The sequence below is a fragment of the Oryza sativa genome, chromosome 1 (genome assembly GCF_034140825.1).
Source record: "Oryza sativa Japonica Group chromosome 1, ASM3414082v1".
Lineage (NCBI taxonomy): Eukaryota > Viridiplantae > Streptophyta > Magnoliopsida > Poales > Poaceae > Oryza > Oryza sativa.
Window position 1 is genome coordinate 31,198,288 of NC_089035.1, and position 21,562 is coordinate 31,219,849.

General features: G+C 39.7%; 2 protein-coding genes across 5 annotated transcripts; both read left to right on the top strand.

The window, feature by feature from the left end:
• Positions 1–3,667: 3,667 nt before the first annotated feature.
• Positions 3,668–7,783, top strand: LOC4324161 (probable WRKY transcription factor 24). Its single transcript, XM_066303652.1, has 2 exons — positions 3,668–4,614; positions 7,243–7,783. Exons 1-2 carry the CDS (start codon positions 4,028–4,030, stop codon positions 7,418–7,420), a joined length of 765 nt encoding a protein of 254 aa, XP_066159749.1. The 5' UTR covers positions 3,668–4,027; the 3' UTR covers positions 7,421–7,783.
• A 287-nt stretch (positions 7,784–8,070) lies between these two features.
• LOC4324162 (uncharacterized) lies at positions 8,071–11,567 on the top strand. 4 transcript variants are annotated; one of them, XR_003238933.2, is made up of 5 exons: positions 8,071–8,184; positions 9,244–9,472; positions 9,653–9,918; positions 10,293–10,394; positions 11,360–11,567. XR_003238933.2 is itself a non-coding variant. In XM_015770706.3 (3 exons), the coding sequence occupies exons 2-3, from the start codon at positions 9,287–9,289 to the stop codon at positions 9,833–9,835; spliced, it is 369 nt and encodes a 122-aa protein (XP_015626192.1). In that variant the 5' UTR covers positions 8,071–8,184; positions 9,244–9,286; the 3' UTR covers positions 9,836–10,130. The 4 variants fall into 4 exon arrangements, 1 of the variants encoding a protein (XP_015626192.1); XR_001543555.3 differs by lacking the exon at positions 10,293–10,394 and adding an exon at positions 10,436–10,597; XR_001543544.3 differs by lacking the exons at positions 10,293–10,394; positions 11,360–11,567 and adding an exon at positions 10,436–10,716.
• Positions 11,568–21,562: the final 9,995 nt, after the last annotated feature.

The window sequence follows — 21,562 nt, forward strand, 5'->3', positions numbered from 1 at the left end:
GTGTAAACTTGAGGTATATAAACTTTAGGTGTATAAATTTATTAAAATAGAAAAGTAATAAGGTGCCAAAAAAGGAAACCAGGTGGAGGGAGGGAGGGGGGAGGGGGGTAGCGAATCTGATCGCTACCCCCATTGGCTGGGCGATCGATCGCCCATTAGGGCTGCCCGATATCTTATACGTTCGTTGTGAAAAAAATGCATATGTAGTTGCATGAGAATATCATCACGAGTTTTTCTGTGTATGCAATTTTCATATATCTCTATCTCTACTATTATAAAAATTGAAGATATTTTTGCTGGTGGTTTGGTAAGTTGTCTGTATTCAAGTCTAATTCTTATCTGTCTGCATCATTAGTTATCATGCCGTCCTCCTATCTCTTTTTTTTTTTGTCCACTTTTGACATTGTAAATATCCATTCAATTGCAAGGCAATGCGAGTTACGCGACTCACTTTTTTTTTGAAACTTAAACATCCATTAATATAAAACGACAAAGTTCACGGGAATAAATCTCAGTACATTGCTAAAAGGTTAAAGAGAAAGCATAATGCCATCCGTTTCCAAAGAAACGGGAAACTGCACTAAGGCCACCAACTTCATATAGAAACCACACAGCAGAGAAGGTGCACATCAACAGGGAGCTGCGGCAATGCCGCAACGAATGCAACCTTGGGCCTCCTTCGGCGTGCACAACGCTTGACAAACCGGAATCCCCATCCGGTTGCCTCCACGATGACGGCACAAATGGAGGTCTGCTGCTGAGCCGTAGATTTTGGAGTGAGCATCCCCGGACTCAGCAAGCTTAAGATGTCCACGGAGTTCATCATTAAATCTGAGGAGCGTGAGCTCAACTCGAACAACAAACCTTGCATGGAACAAGCTAGAGGAAAGACATAGGAAGAAGGAGCCCAAATCCGGATCCCTAAAACCACTGAAGAACTCGAATGGTGGCAAACGAACTGATGTCTTCTAGGAGTGACGTATGGGGGAGGGGAAGTGAAATCCTGCAAATCTTTGATGGAAACCTTTGCATTGAAAGCACATGCACCAGAGAAACCACTGCCACAAAGCCGGCGGGAAGTCAACGCGCACCACGAGCTGCGCGCGCCGAGCAACAGCAAACCTGGCCGACGGGAGCCACAAGGAGCCGCCGCAACCGTCGCAAGGAGCAGGACAGTGACCTCCTAGACGAAGAAGGCATCACAGCTGGCACCGCCACGAGGAGCCACCTCCCTCCGTTGAAACGACCACAGGGCTTCAGATCTCGCGCCTCTACCGCTGCCAACCGTCGCCGTCGTCGACCACATCGCAAGGAGCAGGGCGGTGACCTCCCGGCCTAAGACGGCAACGCAACCGGCACCACCGCAAGGAGCCATCTTCATCCGTCGAATCGACCACAGAGCTTCGGATCTCGCACTTCCACCGCCGCCAACCGTCGCCGTCGCCGACCACATCAGCACAGGGGACTCACCGGTAAAAGCAACCAACAAGGGACAAACCCTAACTACAGGAGACATCTGACCACACTATGCTAGTAGGGGGGAAGGTGGCCGGACCCCTACTCTAGCCCTCGCCGGAGGCGAACCACCGGAATCGAAGGGGAAGAGGGGCTGGAGGGGAGGGATTTGGGAGAGTTACTGTAGCAAGGGAAGGGGAACAGGAGAAGAAGGAACTTTATGACTTCTACGCGACTCACATTGAGACTTGGCTTTCCATCCAGAACAAGGGCCAGCGATGAAAGACTTTAAAAAGTCAAGATGGACTAACATTTATCTTTGCATGTGGATAGATTCTTCTTTTACTTCACGTGGATAATAGATTTGACACGCATGCAAATCACGACTGGACTCCTATTTTTCTGATGCAAATAATGGCTAGCTAGCAAGGAGATCTTAGGCTTCCTTTTCTTAGAGAAGGTTGTAGAAAAAAATAACAAAGATGTATTCGATTTTCAGTTGTTGTAAATCTATACCTATAATATTATATAATAAAAAACACATATGGATTAAAAAAAAATTCGTTCGTCGTCACCTAATTTTTTTCGTCCGCAACATTCCAAGTCCAACACACAAAAATCATCCCGAGTCTGTGTCAAATCGGTTATGATGGGGATTTTACATATATGGTACTAAAATTAAACAATTTGGTTATATACAACTGTTTGTGTTATACTACGAGAGCTTGCATATACAACATACAAAGGTTGGTTACAAAATTTCCTTGAATTAGATCCCAAATACAATAATTTATGAAAGAAAAAAAACCCAAATCCAGCAAAATTTCAGCCACCTGAATCATGGTCTCATCGGTTTCGATCTTCAGCCATACATGGCATGATTCATCGCATGCACTCTCAATCGACTTTGGCCTGGCGTCGGACCTCGCCAGAGACACGAGCGACATGAGTTTGGTCGCCGTCGAGGTACCACCATCGCCACCCCATCTGTTTAATGTTGCTGAAAAATTATGAAAAAAAATTATGACAATTCATTAATTCAATTCTAGCTAAATGGAACTAGTGAGAATTTTAGCTTGATGTTTTTATTATATGGATTTATTTTCTGACGAAGATAGATTATAAATTCACGTAAAATTAATCTCATTATAGGACATCTGCTTTCCACCATCTAAAAAAACACAATGCATAAAAGTAGTAGTCATATAATTTAAACACCCATAGCAACGAACAGACATCTATGCTAGTGTGTGTATGTATGTATATGTATATGCGTGTGTATATATATGTGTCGATCGGAAACGTCGCGTAACGAGGAAGCGCCTTTAATTAATTAGTGGCGATCGAATTGCGACACGTAATCTGCGTTAATTTATATGCCTAGCAACGAAGTGTCGGACAAGCTGCGTGGTTATATATGGATCAATCGCTGTCCACGATGATGATCGATGATAGACGACGTCGATCCTAAATTAAAGATCGATGATGAATATCCATGTCTGACATCATCGTCGATCGAGAGGTTGTTTCTGCGTTAAGCTTCTCGTCGTAATTAGGGAGTACGCATTTATTCTTCATACTGAATATAAAAATCACGATTAATTTAATGTAGAGACCAGATTAATTTCTACTTTTTCCGTTTCAGGTTATAAGACTTTCTAACAAATTGTATCTAGATTCATTAATAATTATATAAATATGGATAATGTTAAAAAGTCTTATAACCTGAAACAGAGGTAATAGTAAATATCGACGATGCACGTATAATCTCTAGCTCGTAAATAAATTTGCATGAACAGTTGGATATATTAATTAACCTGCTGCTGAGTGCTGGCATTTTGCACGAACGTGTGCATGCACCTGACCCCACCAAACGCAAAGCTACCATTGCATCGACCGCCTCCATCGGCCATTCAACCTGCAAGCGCTCGACCGGTCATCATTCATCAGCTAAAAACTGCAAAAGACGACCCAAGAGAAGAAACGATCTAGAACGAACCGTGCCGTCCTGCCGTGAATCAGAACTTTTCCTAGTTAACTTTACGTACCAGTAGAGTACGTACGTATACGTACTGTAACTTTTACAGACAGGAACACCTTTTGACTTCGTCTCCAAACCTATCTGAAACGGTCGAGGCGATAGCTCTCTTATTAATCCACGAGTAGTATATATATTATCATGGAGACATCAGACAAGGCTAATTAACAGAGAGGGGACAATATGCAACAACGTATCCCACAAGCTTCCATCCATGCATGCATGCATGGATCGGCGAAGTTAAAATTTCTATGACTCGTTGAGGGACGAGACGACGGGCAGGTGAGCGACCTTAGATACAGGGTGGTTGTGATCTGGTTGTGCTCTATCTCTCGCCCTCTCTCCAATCTCCATCTCTCTGTCTGATTTGTAATCTTTTCCCTTGGCTTTGAGCGTGCACGCTTGCCCAACTTCCCCTTGGCTTCTAGCGTCTTATTCCACACGCGCACTCCAGCTGTTCGATCGATTCACCAGGTATAAAATCGCCGGTAACGTGGCGCACGTCCGGCCGCCTGAACCTGCGCCGATCGAGATATGGAGAACCTCCAGCTCCAGGGAGATGATCACGACGACGAAGCGCTCCCTCACTTCCCCTACTTCGCGGTGCCGTCACCGCCGCCGCTCGCCGTCGCGCCGGCGGCATCGGCGACGACGTCGGATGGTCACCAGCACGGCCCACTCGAGGTGCTCGAGCAGCCGCCGTGTAGTAATAACCTGCATCCCGATGGCCTGGTCGATGGCCCTCAGCTAGCGGCGACGACGGCGGTGCCGATGATGCTGCCGGCGATGACGTCCTTGGACTGGCAGTCGCTCCTGCAGACGTGCCTGCAGGTACCGCCTCCGGTGCTGGAGCAGCAGCAACCGGCGGCGGCGGCGCAGGCGGATCAGTACAGCGGGGAGAACGATCACGGCGATCTGCAGGCGGCCGAGAGCAGCGGGGCAGGTAACAAGGAGAAGCAGGTGATGGCGAAGGGCGGGGCGGGGAGGCCGTCGGGGACGAAGAAGAAGGCGAGCCGGCCGCGGTTCGCGTTCCAGACGAGGAGCGACAACGACATCCTGGACGACGGCTACCGATGGAGGAAGTACGGGCAGAAGGCCGTCAAGAACAGCAAGCACCCCAGGTTCGATCGGCTAATTAAGTTCTTCGATCTCTCTACATATTTTCGATTTCGACCGGCTAGGTTAATTCATGCTAATAACAATTCTAACTTATTGTTGTCTGATTGCATGCGCTGAGAGTGTTGAGATTTCGTTTAAATTTAAATTATTTACAACATGTAATTCAAAATCAAAACTTGAAAATTGAATCTATATATAATATATACGTTTGGGCATGTAATTTTGACCGTGGATTAAGAACAGCTGGGAGGTTCAACGCTCCCTAGCTAACTAATGCATGAGCCAACATGCATGGCTGCATGACGTGCCTGTTATGTTTGGATATATAGCTCGGTCGGGTTATATACGCAGGTTGTGTTAGGAGAGCTACGTTCTGTTCTTGTTCGCCAAATCTCTCTTCGCCTATAGTGACAACACATAACTTATCTCGTTATTAAATCCAAGTTTATTTATATTCTAATAACTGCCCACAACGTCAAGCTTTTGGAAACATAAGACTTTATATTCCTCGCAAAAAGAATTCATATTCAACAAAATCACCATTCTAAAAAAAAAGGTCAACTCAAACAATTAATGATCTGAAAGCTTCAACTATCTAGATGATGAACCAGTTTCATCCAATGTTCACGATTTTTAAATGAATAAAAATTAATGTCTGAACTTTAATTTTTAGGAACATCAATGAAAAAATATGCATTTTAATTAATTTAACTACAAAGAAATTTTAGGTAGAATTTTGTATTTTCCATGCTTCCAACTTAGAATTAGAACGGATTTTAAAAGTCAATATCTTGGAATTTAGGATCCCCTCTCTCATATGTTTGCTTGGTCACACAACGGTCCCTAAAATGACTTTGTATATATTGCCCTTGGGGTTTTGGTAATTTCATGTCCTTCTATATTAAAATAAGTATATATACATTCATAGTGATATAAATGTTGTTTCTTAAGAACTTACAAAATTTGAATGAAATTGCAAAATATAACAAAGTTATGGCCTAATAGTTAATTTACACTTTAGGATGTCAATTTAATGTTAATTAATAAAATAAAAGTTAGAATTGTAACATAAGGAAATCAGACATTATGAAATGTACAATTCATATTTTAAAATGTTAAGGATCAAATTAATATTTTCAATGTAAATTCAAGAAATTTTAAAATTAGGAATGTTTGAACTATGTTTCAATGAATATTGATTTCAGTGAAATTAAAAATCCAAGAAGGCCATCGCTCTGAATAAATGACATTTCATATTTTTCTACATGCGTTCATCTCTACTATATCAACCAGCAATGCAAAAAAAAAGAAAAGAAAAGAAAATTAAGAAGCGCATTGACTGGAATCTACCTCCTACCACCCCGTTACATATTGTTGAGATTCAAACAAAATTATAGTTTGTTAGTTCTAGAATATATTTAATAAAATCTACTTTTTGTAAAACCACGATAATGACATTGTAATTTGTTATGAACTTACACATTTATATAACAAGGTAGCAGCGTGTGGAAGGGGAGGGGGTGTGGGGTGTGTTAGGGAGCTAGCGAGTGAGAACTTGAGAAAGGCGATAACGCGATAGGACACTGATGACTATGATTGGCTAAGCTTGCTGGATTATATAATTAGCGTGAACCGTAGGGGAGGGGCGATGGCGGGCACTGTTACACTATATATAGCAAATTGGGAGCCTCTCAAGAGCCTATTCACTGTTGATAGTGGCGTAGAAAAAACTACATATTTGATATAATTATGCAAATTGCCATGTGCCTATGCGTGTATGAGTAGATTTCACAATTTACATATATATGTGTTACACACTATCAAGTGTTATTAAAAAAACGACGGGACATATTCAAGGAAAAACTACAATATATATTTTGAACATGCATATATATAAGACCATGGTCCATGGACAGTTCATTTCATTCTCACCCCACAGCAAACATACCTGAATACATATGCACGATGATTACAGTGCAGGCATGTGTGGCGCATTCATAGTCAAATGTTGTAGCAAACGGTTATTTCGTGGGTTCAACGATATCAAACAACTCTGTGCGCGCGGTTTGTTTAAAAAACAAGAAAAAAAAAGTCCTTGGCGATTAATAACTGGGTAGTACAAGACAGAGATGTATATATATTTGTCCCTGAATACCCTCTTCTTTTTTACGTGAAAATATTGCATGTCCTCCAAATTGTTAAAAAGAATAAAAATACTTGATGAAGTATATCAATATGTGATATATATCTTACCTTACAAACATGCAAGTTAAAAATTAATCTATACAACTAGAAACAAAATAAACAGATTAAGCTCTAACTAGCTAGCCAACGGCAAAGGCTAGATATATAATCTATTTCTATTATATATAAAAAAAATAACATGTACTATTTATAGTCATATTTGTTGTTCTTTTTTAATATATATAAGTTGAATTTGAACTTTATTTGTGAACTAGTATATCACATATATTGATATATGTGTATTGTCAAATTTCTATATAGTTTTTCGTAACTATGTAGAGGACATGTAATATATAAGTAGATGTCTTAAGGGATAAAAATGGACTTTTCCTTTATATATACTCATTTCCTGTCGCATAAGTGCACGTATTACAACATATATGCAGGAGCTACTACCGGTGCACGCACCACACGTGCAACGTGAAGAAGCAAGTGCAGCGGCTCGCCAAGGACACGAGCATCGTGGTGACTACGTACGAGGGCGTGCACAACCACCCCTGCGAGAAGCTCATGGAGGCCCTCACCCCCATCCTCAAGCAGCTCCAGTTCCTCTCCCAGTTCTAATTAACGACCCATATCGATCGGTCTCGGTCGGTCTCAAACTCTGAAATGATCGATCTTTCAAGTTACTACACAAACACAATAACACACATTCACGTGTACATATATACCTGCAACAAATTAAACTCTCTGTTTAGCTTGGGGGGAAGAAAAGGAGAACAATGTGGCCTACCTCCCCCGTCTCCCGTCAATACAGTACAATATACTGCTAGTTGATCATGTATGTCGTCATACTGTATATACGTACTCCCTGTACGTGTATCCTTGTATATTTTCATATGTACGCTAAGCTTACGCATATATTGTATATGTGACACAAATAATGCCCCCGGAAAGTTAAAATATGTCGCTGTTATTTATTTCAAACATTGCGTATTACTATCAGCTCATGATAACAGTATGGGTATTTTAGTTTCAAGCTATGCAGCTTTTTATTTCTCATGAGAAAGCTCAAGCTGGCCACGCTTGCTCACAGTAATTCAGTAAACTGGGACCAAGAAGAGAATAAGGCCATTCCTTTGCTGATCCCAGTCCATTTGAGCCTACTAAGAACGCAGAGAATAAGGCCCAACAAGTAGAGAAAAAGCCCAGTCCATAAATGAGCCCACTAAGGACGTGGAGGAGAAAAAGCCTACGATTCACAGGCACACAGCACGAGCATCCGCCGCCGCCGCCGCCTCGCCTTAGCCTTGCCGCCTCGTTCCGGCGAGCAGCAGCCACCCGGCGGCCGGTCCACCACGCAGACGCAGTGACTCTTCGACGGTCGGGTACGCACTTCTCCGTTGCTCCCCTTTCCTTTGTTTTTCTTTTTTTACCCCAATCGCCGGAGGCGGCTCCATCCACCGATCCGCCCTTCCTCTGTCCTCTCACAACTCCGGCGGCGGCGAGGTCGGGCCTTACTCGCTCGAGGCCACCATTCTGCAGCGCCCCTACGTTGAAACCTCCCCCACGTCCCCTGGACTGCCGCCGAGTGGATCGATGGGGACTTTGCACTGTTGCACCCTCGGCAATCCCTTCACCGTTCTCGATTTCTATACTTCTGTAACATCGGCGACTCATGTTGATCTTCTTCGGACCCCCATTTCCTCTGTTCCCCTTGTTCTCGATCGATTTCTATTCAGTATTCTTCTCACCCCCCCCCCCACAACCAAAAAAAAATCTGTTCGCTATTACTCAATTTTAATTTGTGATTCTTATGTGTTGTCATTGTCCCTGTTAATTTCATTCTCTCCTCTTAATTTCAATATATGATCCAGTGTGATTTGCGCGAGTTCATACTCAGTGCTGTTTTAGCAGGGTTCTGGATGTGCCATAGTTCTCTATCTTAATTCTTACAGTAGCTTATTTCTGTTAGCTCTGTCAATTCGATTAATAGTATTAGTTTCCTGCAGTGCATGACCGCAGTTCATAAATGAATTTGTGTGATTGTACAATTCGTTCAATGTTCGTTTTCTAGTGTAGGATAAGGGGACATGAGCTTGCTTCTAGAGTTGTGGTTATTTTTTCGAGAACAGGAGAGCCCTACTTGAATATTGCTTCTAGCTATGCATTACTTCTTAGGTCCCAAAATACAAGGCACATTAGACTTTTACAATCTCCAACACTATGCTTCAACCATTAATTTCCTTCATAATATATCATGAACAACATATGGAAGTACTTTTAAATACATATCTTATGACATCACATCCGTGATGCTGAACATATATATTGTTAGTTTATAGTTTAATTAATGTTACAACCATTGATTTTCCTGAAAATTTGGATGCCTTATATTTTGGGACGAAGGAAATATCTATACTTCTAACTTTTATTTCACATCTCAGGAAGGGAGAAAAGGCTTCTGGGTGAATCTTCTATTATTAGAAAATGAACAAGGGCAAGATTTTCAAGTTGGCAAAGGGATTTAGAGGCAGGGCGAAAAATTGCATAAGGATAGCAAGGGAGAGGGTTGAGAAAGCCTTGCAATATTCCTACAGGGATAGACATAACAAGAAGAGGGATATGCGATCCCTTTGGATAGAGCGTATCAATGCTGGTACACGATTGCATGGGGTATGTATCCATTGCACTCAAGCTGTCAAAAAGGAAATATCATTGGTAGTTGCTAGGAAAGATCTAATCATACGCCGTTCCATCCTGTGCTTGAGCCTTTCAAAACAAACAATTCAAGATAACACTACTAGACTTACATCTTGGAGTTTAAGTAGCTCTTTTCTTGCATTTGACTACCAGGTGAACTATGGAAATTTCATGCATGGATTGATGAAGGAGAACATCCAGCTCAACCGGAAGGTGCTCTCAGAGCTTTCTATGCATGAGCCCTACAGCTTCAAGGCACTTGTTGATGTATCCCGCAGTGCATTTCCAGGGAACAGGCCGCCTGTTAAAAAGGAGGGTCTAGCAGCCATCCTGTGAAATGATTATGTTCAGTCGCACACTGCACTCATGATGGCCGTTGCAACTGAAAGTTACTACTATTATTGTCTTTTAGCTCAAAGGTGACTCATGTAATTCTCCCTTACCTATATTAAATATTTATGTTATTTTGTGTGATGTTCTCTGTAGCAGGAAACATCTAATTGCATTATTGTTTATCTGGCCCCTTTCTGTTAGTCTTATGGAGAGTGTTATTCCTTTACTGTTGACAATTTCAGCAACAGTACTATGGATTTGGTCATAATATATGCAAAGAGTCATGACTTTGTCATTACTTGTTCCCTTATAATGGTGGCCATGCTGCCTATCAAACTTTGCAAGTTTGGTTTCTTATTATTTCTGCGTAATTATTTGAAATTACTTTGGAGGATTTGTAGTTAACAAAGCAACTGTGCTTCAAAATGCATATATACTTCTACAATGCTTTGATTTTCAGAAGAACAGAAAAGAATAGTGCTCAGACAATTCCTTTAGGATGACAGTCAAAGTTCCCCACTTCCCCACTTAAAGGATAATGATACCTTCCAGCTCAATCACAGTAAGTTCATCGCCTAATGCATTACCCTTATTCTGATTCAGGTTTCCTACCACTCATGCAAATCGGTCTAGCAAACTACATTTATATTGATTCGGATCAGAAGCTCTAATTCTTCAATCCTCCAAATCTCAAGTTAATTATTCATAGTCCATTTCGGCTTTTACTTTTCATAATGTATTGGAATAACTGTGTGTTCCTGAGAGGTGAGAGCTATCCTTTTCATCCTCCTTTTTTTAGGAGCACCTTTTTTATCCTTATAAAGTGTATATATGTGCATTATTGGATTCAGATTATCTGATACATATTTTGTGCTGAGCTTCAAGTTCTGCTAAAGTAGACTCCATTTTTTTAAAAAGAAAAATATAGCAATAGTTGGCTTATCCAGAAAATAAGCACTATGTTTCTGATGCATGTTGCTTACCAGTGGATTGATTAGCTATCAGGACTAGCTAATAGATGTTTTATGCCATGCCAGTTTGGTTCAGATCAAACTTGCACTAAGACATTTTTCGAGGATATGTCATCTGGCCAATGATTTCTAACCTACGGATAGAAGTCACAATGCTACGGTGTGTACATAAATTGTAGGCAAACTTTTTGGTGTTGGCCACTTGGCCTAGAGCTATCCTTTTTTTCTGAACAGAAAGAAGAAAGCAAAGACATATATTCTTGGTTCGAGGAATTTACTTCTGCACAAAGATTATGTTGGTTCCCTTTCCAAGTCTATAACGAAATGCACAGCAATGCGCACATCACTTTTGTCTCCATGCAAGTGTGAACACGGTTTGTTCATTGGAGCAACCAAAGCCATGCAGCTGTTGCGCTTTGGGTCTCTATTTTCTCTTCGCTGGATTGCACTAGCATAGTAGAGTAGTATTTATCAACTGGGAGAATAAAGTAGCAGTTCGTGGTTGCATTATCAACAATGCATTTCTGAAAAACTCAATTTTTCATCTTCTTTACAGGTTATAGAAAAGGACCTTATTAATGTCTGAACTGGAACCGAAGATTGTGTGAGCTTTGGATGGAATTCTCTGTTCGCTTTATTCGTGCTCCTCTTGTCCTACCATTCATCCTAAGATATGATTTTTATTTCCTTTGTTTTTGATTAAGACATTTTACAAGATACATTCTTGTAGTTTATATTGCTATCTATAAAATCGTATTTGCTCCCTTGACACTATCTTTTTGACGCGCTGTGAACGTGGAACCAATTCGCTGTCAGATGTGCTGCCTCTGAAAGCTCCGATGTTCACACGACACTGCTTAGATAACAAGTTTTCACTAGAGTGCTTGGATGTTTTCAGTTGGGATTGCTATGAACTTGCAGTTTTATGACGGAGACATCAGTAGGTGAACGACACAGAACATTCGTGAAGAATCTAGTATCTGAGGACAATACATCAACAAGCTTCCCACGGAAGCATTTGCATGAAGCAAAGTTGTCAAAGATGTTCCCGTCATTCCATCGATGTTCCATTGGAGTATCGATATTCCTTCCATTGGTGTACAGCAGGCAATAGGGTCGTAGCCAGGTTCTTCACTTTTGGATATTGTAGCTCGACAACTTTATAGTGAAGGAACGGACTGTTCAGCATAATGGGATCTACATCCTTTTGAAAGATACATTTTGAAACTTTCAGCTACCTGCAGAGAAGTGATCACTGTTTCAACCTGCAGAAAGTTTTACCACCGAATCATTTCATTGAATATACCAACCCAAGGTTACAATCAAGGATGTAAGCTTAAGATGATGATCTCTTGGTGCAGAGAGGACCTGCTTGTCATGGAGTCTTTGAGACTGGTGGCCATCTCTGGAAAAATAATGGTCATGCTCATCTGAGCACGTCTACTCGAGAGGCTTGACAAAGAGAGATTTGACCTTTTTGCTCCTGACTTTGCAGGTTGCGACCTACTAATAGTTGGTGCCCTCGCTGCATCACCTTTCCTCTAGAAGCACAGCTCAAACGTTCGAGCGTTGCAGCAATATGTTCCACATTTTTTTGCAGTCTTGCTTCGAATGTTGCTTTTCGAGTTTTCATAGTACTGTTCTCTCTGTACCGTCCAGTTCAAGATCACATGTTATGAAGTTATTTGGTGTTGATCTTTCAAAAAAAGTCATTTGGTGTTATTCATTAAGTAGAGTAGTTGACACCTATTTTACTTCTTGATGCTTTTGCTCGGCCTTGGTGAGACGCGTTACAAATCAGCCCTGTAATTCTTCATTTATTGTACTGCACTGTCAATTTGTCTCGGTCCACTCGTGCCTTATCCTAGGTTAATTATCAAATCACCAGGCCTAGTAGACAATGAGTTCACTGAACATCTGAGGTTAGTCTAGTGTTAGGTGGTAGGTCGATGACATGACAAAATTGACATTTCAGGAAGAACCAGGCATCTCCTTTAGAATTCGCTGTAGCATTTCATTTTCTTACTTGAGGGTGGTTGATCTTCTCCCTTGCGTTGTTCGATTGTGATCGCTTCTTCGAGGGAGTTTGGATACGCAGCTTAATTAGCCTTGGACTCGGCCTTTGAAGTCATCCATGTTTTGTCAAATTTTCATCTCTCAAAGCCCCAACTAGTTGCAATATTTTTTGTGTTTCTTTAGGGCAGGTCGTTCCTGAAAAGGCTGGATGAGAAAAGGGGCAGGTAGCTTATTCATTTTATTGACTAATAAGGTATCCCTGGAACTAAGGGGAAATCGTGAGATCATAGAGAAAGTGACGTGCAAAACTCGTCAAAGGAATCCACGTAGAATGCATTGATACTTTGAAAGGGTACCATTTTATTAGAAAAATAACAGAGGTTGTATTTCAATGAAACATTTATGTAGTTAGATTGGCTGTCAGAGATCTTTTCTGGGAAAAATTTGCTTCTTCATGTGCAAGTTAGCTATAGCTGCCTTCCAAAGCAATTATACTCTATTGACAACATGTATTACCTTTTGATTTTTCTCTCCTTTCAACCATGTTTGCCTTTCTTTTTTCCTCTTCTTAGATCTCATTCAAATCGTACAAAAGAAATTGGAACAAGTGTTCATCTCGTCGAAAGAAGTTTTCCGTGTTTCCCAAACTGTAATTACAATGACAAATATGAAAGAATCCGTGCTGTCAGATCATTACCTGCTCTCAGAAAAAGCCAACTTTTCAAGAATGTATAAATAGGATCTTATGACGATCTAGCATATTGCGTTGTAGTCGAGTTTACAATGCATATTTAGCTTTATTCATGGCCTTTCCTACTTTTCGTTGCAAAGTCAGACGGGTACACATGTATGGCAGCTTAGTCAATTAGTACAGATTTTGCTTTATTCATCACTCCCTTTGGCTTTTCTGATCGTCAGATAGCCAACTTGATCATTCTTTCCCCACCATTTTTACTCTGAAAACATCCATTTTGACTATTGTTATACATGGGCAGGACTAGTATCTAACAGTAAACTGAGCCATATGCCGGAGAGGTGAACAGATTCAGTTTTTCACTACTGAATCTATCAGTTCCCTTTTAGAAGGTCTGGGAACTGATGATGACAATAGGGTTTCCATTTTACAATACGCTGATGACACTATTTTCCTGCTTTCAGACAACTTAGAACATGCTAGAAATTTGAAATATATCCTTTGCCTTTTTGAACAGTTGTCTGGACTTAAAATTAACTTTAACAAAAGTGAGGTTTTCTGTTTTGGTGAGGCAAGAAAGAAACAAAATCTGTATGGTCAACTCTTCACTTGCAACATAGGTGCTTTGCCTATGAGATATTTGGGAGTTCCCATTGATAAAAAAAGGATATTAAAAAAAGATTGGAAGGTAGCTGAAAACAAAATGGAACATAAGTTAGGCTGCTGGCAGGGCAGATTCCAATCCATTGGGGGGAGATTGATCCTGATCAATTCCAGCCTTAGCAATGTACCTTTATACATGATATCATTTTACAGACTTCCCACTGGGGTGAAAGAGAGAATGGATTTCTTTAGAAGAAGGTTGCTCTGGCAGGAGGATTAGGGGATTAGAAAGTATCACCAAGGTCAGTGGCCTGTGATCTGTTCTCCAAAGGACCAGGGTGGTTTGGGAGTCCTAGATTTAGACCTTATGAACAAAGCCCTACTTGGGAAATGGATCTGGAAACTCGAAAATGAGGAGGGTTGGTGGCAAGATATTTTAAAAAACAAATACTCAAGGAAGAAACCAATGTCAATTACGAGGAGGGTTGGTGGCAAGATATTTTAAAAAACAAATACTCAAGGAAGAAACCAATGTCAATTACAAAAAACAAACCTAGTGACTCACATTTTTGGCAGGGGCTGATGGAAATAAAAGATAAGTTCTACTCTTTGTGTACTAAGAAACTTGGAGATGGGAAATCTATTTTGTTTTGGGAAGACAGTTGGTTAGGGGGCAGACCCCTGAACATCTAGTACCCTGCCCTGTATAATATCACTTTTTCTAAACACATTACCTTAGCCAAGATAAAAGAGAAAGGCTGGGAGGTGATCAAATTCAGAAGATCCTTATATGGGGATAAGCTACATGACTGGAACAAGATCAAATCGAAATTTGGGGAGTTGGACTTTCAGGAAGGGGCTAAAGATAAACATAGCTGGACTCTGACAAAACATGGAACCTTTTCTGTGAAATCTTTTTACAGGGCTCTGTGTGTTCAACAGGCCAGCTCACCTCTGAAAAAGGTTTGGAATTACAAAATCCCCCTGAAAATTAAAGTTTTTCTCTGGCTCTTGCTCAGGGGAAGAATCTTAACTAAAGACAATATGTTCAAGGGAGGGTGGAGGAAGGGTAGTTTAAACTGCCAGTTTTGTGACAAAAGTGAGACTATCCAGCACCTCTTTTTTGAATGTCCCATTGCCAAATTAATCTGGAACACTGTCTACTGTGCTTTTGATATAAATCCTGTGTCAGACAGCAACCATCTCTTTGGCTCTTGGATCTCTGCATTTGGGGAAAAAAAATGAAGAACTTGATTGTTGTTGGTGTGGCAGCTATAATTTGGGCCATTTGGAAAACAAGAAACAAAGCCTGTTTTGACAAAAAATTGCCAAATGATCCTACTGATGTTATTTTTTCGGTCTGTCATTGGATGGACTCCTGGGCTATTTTGCAGAAGGCGGAGGCCGATCGAAGAAGGCTGCTCTTGGGTGCCAAGCTCTTAAGACAGGTGGCAAATGATATCTTCTGCTCCAAGTTTGGATGGAGGCCTGGGGCAAGAAGAATTGGCTGCTGTTGACAACACTTGGATATGCAGGAAAACGAAAAAATGATCTGGGGCTTGGAGCTCCTTTAGGCTCTTCTTTAGTCTGATAGTTAGCTTAGTTTCACCTGGGTGAATGTTGTTTTGGGAGGATGTTTTCAGGTTCTCTTAGAAACCTTGCTGAGTGTTGTCCTGTTTTCAGCCCGACAAAATGTGGGCTTTGTGTCTGCTACTTAACTTTGTTCTGAACTCTCTGTAAACTCTATCATTTCTAGTAATGGAAATGGGAGGCTTTCACGCCTCTTGATCAAAAAAAAATTATATTGCATTCCTTCATTTAAATGAGTACTAGTTAACTCTGTCTGATTTGACCTACGACAGTAATCAGCATGACGTGCTTCGCTAAAGAAGGCAAGAGAAGATTGTTTATTGATCTGAGCCTGAAATATGCCGTAAATCATCTGCCTGGTGCAATTCTATATACTTCTATTCTTGAGCTGACTTTTGACTTAGAAGATACTGCTGCTTCTACTACTACTGAACTGCAAATCAAACGCTCATGCATCGCCATTCCTGTTCCTGTGCAGTACTCTAATGATGGAATCAACCTTAGCCTCTTTAGTCAACCAGCTCCAGACCAATCACTCATTCAAAAGACCCTGTAAATCTGTAATGCTGTGGCCACTAGTACCAATAATATCCCTTTTATATCAAAGCTGATGATCGATCGATGGGTGCACTGTACGAGCTCATGGCATGCACACACTTTGCGTACAAAAAAGGATCATGTGATGCTGGGCCTTATGGTCAGTATCACGTAAGATCCTTGGATTATCATGGACACCAAACCTGCCAGAGGAGAGGTGCCGAGATGAGCAACAGGTGTCGCCGATTTTCTTCAGAGCCGCAAATGCAAAAGCAGAGTTGCTTTGCTTGCTAACCCCCTCGCGCGCGCTCGCCATATGCCCTCCCGGTGTCACCCTTGTCCATCACACAAGATGCGCGTCCACTCCGTCTCCACTCTCCAGCCATCCATTGCAGCTGGACTCACGTCGGCTGGTCACTGGTCCGTGCCAACGTCTACCGCTGGTCCGCTGCAGTGCGGCTGCTGCTACTTAAACTTTTTTAAAAATACGTAACATCGTTAACTTTTAAAAATATATTTATCATTTGTTTTATTAAAAATAATAATTATTATTTATATAATTATAATTTAATTTATCATTAAAAGTTCTTTAAGTATGACTTATATTATTTTGGTTTGTAAAAAAAATAAATAGAATGAATAATCAAACGTGTGTCAAAAAGTTAACATCGTCCTATATTGAAAAATAGATGTAGAACATTTTAAGTCATTATACCTCCTAAAAACCAAAAGTAACTACGATCCCTATATTCCTAGATATAATCAATTTTTAGGATTTAAACTTTACACATAATATAAACATTTTTTGGGGACATTGGCCACAATACATGAGGAATCCAAGTATTTTGCACTGTAATCCAGCCAACCAAGTGCTTGGAATCTAAGCAATTCAAAATTTAAAATTTAACAAATGAGGAGATTGAAGGTATCTTTTCCTCTCAAACTTAATATTTGGCTAAACAATCTGTAATGTTTATACTGTTTATATTTATGAATAATATTTTTTTAAAAAGCAATTGCATTTGACATTGCTATTTAGGATTACACAATAATACTGTTGCCGACAAGAATTGGTTGAAGTACACTCGTGCCCAAGGCTGCAGTGCTGATTGTTATTAACCTGAGGAACACACGGACATATCAGTCATCACACATGAGGAGATTCCAGGTCCAGATCAATCAATCATTCCCCCTGCTTGGATTTCATGGTGTCGCACTGTCGCATAGCAACGGAGGCATGGTCCAGTCGGTTCTTCAGTTCTTTCTTCCCTTTCGGCTGGAGATAAGGACTGTTGTTTGCGTTTGGATTTTTCTCGATTCGAGCTGGCTTTAAGGTTTGGAGTAGGTTGCGATTCCATTTTATTTTCCCCTGGGAATCGGTTGGGATTTTGTTCCATTCCTTTTTTTTTTTGTTATAGCTAGATTTGAAGCTGAGTAGTTAACCTAATTGAACTCGTCAATCCGGGGGAACCAGCGGTTCACCATGCCAGCCAGTGCCCGCTCATTTTCGTCGAGAATTAGTTATTGATGCGCACATAGTTTGCTACCAACTCTTCATTCACTGATTGGATTGGTTCAATGTGATGCATGCTAGAATAAATTGGCCAAAATATGCTAGTACTTGTAAGCAAATTCCGGAATTAAATGGGAATAGTATCATATAAAATTCCTTATAAAGTCAGCTTAATATTTTAAGTGGCCAATGTTCCCCAATCCCCCAAACTTTGAACAGTTAGTTGAGGCGTTGAGCAGAGTAGTACCGCTAACAATATGAATATATGACATGCATTTCTTCAATAGAAATTCGTTTTGGTTTAACTTGGACGAGTTCGCCGCGCTGAAAATTGAAAAAGATACATTTTCTCCGCACGTACGTGAAAGCAACTTCATCACCGTACATATAGATGCACATTTGACAGTTTTTTTTAGTATTACTACATTTTTAGTTTTTAATGGACATGTGCATGCAGTCAACGGTCAATAAGCGACCAGTATATATATATTTCTTTGTCACGTCCGCGCCATGCAAGCACAATTTTGCACCGTACGTGCTGTTCTCCAGCTACGTACGGCATATACAGTAATATATACACACGATCGGTGCACTGCGTCTGCACGCATGAGGCGATTAGATATAATACTGCTGCATCATTACAGCTTAATTAGCAATTAACTGATTTAATCACTCTGCATATACTACTTCCTCCGTTTCATATGAATCTAACACTGCCCACATTCATATACATTTGTCTAGAGCTGAGTTGTTCCCAACTTTTTCTTCAAACTTCCAGCTTTTCCATCACATCAAAACTTTTCTTCACACATAAACTTTCAAACTTTTTTCTTTAAACTTTCAATTTTAGTTAAACTTTCAATTTTAACGTGGAACTAAACACAACTTAGATTCATTAACATCTATATGAATGTGGACAGTGCTAAAATGTCTTATAATATGAAATGTATGAAGTACTTTGTTTACTTCGTTTGTTTCATATTATAATCGTTTTGACTTTTTTATTAACTTTTTTTTACATTTAACTAAGTTTATAAAAAAATATAGCAACTTTTCTAACATATAACAAACATATTATCAAACCATATAAAACGATAATAAATGTTAATTTTAATAAAACTAATTTAATATTGAAAATATTGTTAAATTTCTCTATAATTTTAGTTCAATTTAGAAAAGTTTAACTAAAAATAGTCGAAACAACTTATATATAAAATATAAAACAGAGACACAAAAATGGGTCGTTGTTGGATGTTGATCATCGTACTAAACGTGCCTTATTCGGGTTCTTCAATTGGCCCCATCCACTGAGATCAATCAACGGAAAAGCTGCATATATATGGCTTGGCAATTGACACGAATACGTACTACTGTTTGATCCATCTAGAAGCTAAGCTACTGCCGTACGTACGCACACCGAGCAGGTAAGTAGGATCGATATGCACGTGTGCGCACGAAACAAAGCGACGGCTGCCCTGAACACGGCGTTGGTGCCATGTCTTTTCGCTCTCATATTGTCTCAAAGGCAGGTCGACACTGCAAGCTAAGCTAGTATGGCTAAAACATGCACCTTAAATTGTTCCTTGCCTTTCGAGCCAAATTAAACCCATCTTTCTCCAGTGACGACGGCTTCCTTCAACTTGGCGACAGAATGCTGTGTTGATAATCTTCCGGTACACGAGACACGTATGATCCCCTAGATCCTACGTACACTCATCTAAGTTTCCGTCGATCTGGTAGGTGAAGTGGTACACATCAAACACGATACATGGAGTGGTTTCCTTGAGGAAAAAACCTTCAATTGGAGCCAATGGGTTTATGCTAAGAATGTTTGATTTGTGAACTTTTCTGGCAGCACACATTAACAACCGGTTCCCCTACGACGCAGGCAGAGCCAACGATCAAGTGTTAGGAGAAGGGCAGCAGTTGACTCGGCTACAACGACATAACTGTTGTTTATATGTGGCCCAAGAGGCCCAAACTACACCCCTAACATACGCGTTTTACTGCCTTCTACGCTTGCTCTACCCCAAGTATATATTGTTGTTTTTTAAGGAAAAAATATTAGTTTTTGTGTATGGTTGGAAAGACACAACGTGTATTAACAAGCTAGGTTGTACAAGGAGGGGTAGATAGAAAGAAAAAAAAAGGTACCCATATCGAAAATTATATCAACTTATTGCATCTATCTTTAAAAACAATGTGTCGATGTATTGTTCGGGAGAGTTGGATATTACGTATAAGTAAAATTTGGATGACTAGTTTATAGATAAGTATAGATATGGTTGATAAGCTGTGAAAAAAAAAATGAAACGACAAAAAATATTATGGGTTGTAAAATGTTTATATCCACGTAATGTGGTTTAAAAGCTGATGCTGAAAAATATACCATGATGATAAAAATACAAAATGAAGTTCACTATTAAGTTTCAAAATTCTTTTTTCTTTAGTGTCTGATAAGCTAACAAGCAGATGAAAAGGGACCCATGTAGTGGCGGAAACAGTGTCTGATAAGCTAATAAGCCTAAATATTCATTAAAATTTACATTTGAAAACTTCAAAATATGAAAAATAAAGATAAATTATGTAAATTATGCTGGATAGGCTCTAGGCTTGAGAAAATTACGGCTACGCCACTGGACCCATGCACTTGAGAATCAGGTTTTTGATAATCAGTTGGTGGCCTAAGTTGTAGCAGTGTAGTTTAATCCTTCTAAACAATACTGCACTAATTGTGTATTGAGATTGTTTCGTACAATACCTTGTTATGTTTTTGTTGTTGACGTCTGAAATTTGGTGAACGAGCAATGTTTTGTACCATAAATTATGTTTGGGGACATATATTCACAATATAACTAATATATCATGATATCTTATTGAAAAAAGTCCCTTTTACACCCAGGAAACTATTTCACCGAAACACTTAACACCATAAACTATTTTAAAACTTATTTTACACACTGAATTATTAAAAACGGTTCAATTTACTCTCTAATGTGATATATCTCTCTTTTCTCTCTCTAAGTAAATTATATTTTTTAGTATTAGACTTTTGGTATGGTAATAGATGTGTTACAACTTATGCCTACACATTTTTTTTAGATTTTTTTCTCACTATTTACGTAGGTTGGAGCTTGGAGGTACCTGAGGCCAATTTAAAACATCAAGATTTTAAAGTTCGAGCAAACAACCATGATAAAATTTAAAAATATTTTTAAACTTTGATAATCATGCTATTTACGGGTCTAAAAAAGTTTCAGCTTAAAGTACGCCCCCGTATAAAAAGTAAAAAAAAGAGAATATTATTAAGAAGTAAAGTGAATCATTTTTAATAGTTTAGAGGATAAAATGAGCTAAAAATAGTTTTGAGATAAAGTGATTAAATAAATTGGTTTGACAGAGTAAATTGATCGTTTTCTATATATTTTATTTTATTAAGAAAGTAATATTGGGGCATATTTTATTGTGCCACCTTGAAGGGTATAATTGTAACTTACTGCGTGACTAAAAAAATCTAGTGGGTTATAATGCAGGTAGAAAGAGAAAAAAAGACAAAAGAAGAAAAAAGAAACTACCGGTCTACCGCTAGATAGAAGCGTACTTGTAAATGAGATTTGTTGTATGAACGAATCGAAGCAGAAAAGAGAGAGAGAGAGAAAAAAAAAGGCGGTTGTCATTTTCTCCAGCACTCGACTTCCCTTTCTCCCCCAACTAAGGTTTATGCGAGCCTAATCCCAGTACTTAAGCTAAGCGTACTCAACTTAACTCAACTCACTTTTGTTAATTTTGTATATTGTTTGTGCTTT

Bases quoted from the DNA above. Each gene is read 5' to 3' on its own strand.
- LOC4324161 (XM_066303652.1), top strand. From the start codon at position 4,028: ATGGAGAACCTCCAGCTCCAGGGAGATGATCACGACGACGAAGCGCTC. The intron at 4,615-7,242 runs GTTCGATCGGCT...ACATATATGCAG, and splicing joins AAGAACAGCAAGCACCCCAG to GAGCTACTACCGGTGCACGC.
- LOC4324162 (XM_015770706.3), top strand. From the start codon at position 9,287: ATGAACAAGGGCAAGATTTTCAAGTTGGCAAAGGGATTTAGAGGCAGG. The intron at 9,473-9,652 runs GTATGTATCCAT...TTTGACTACCAG, and splicing joins CTGGTACACGATTGCATGGG to GTGAACTATGGAAATTTCAT.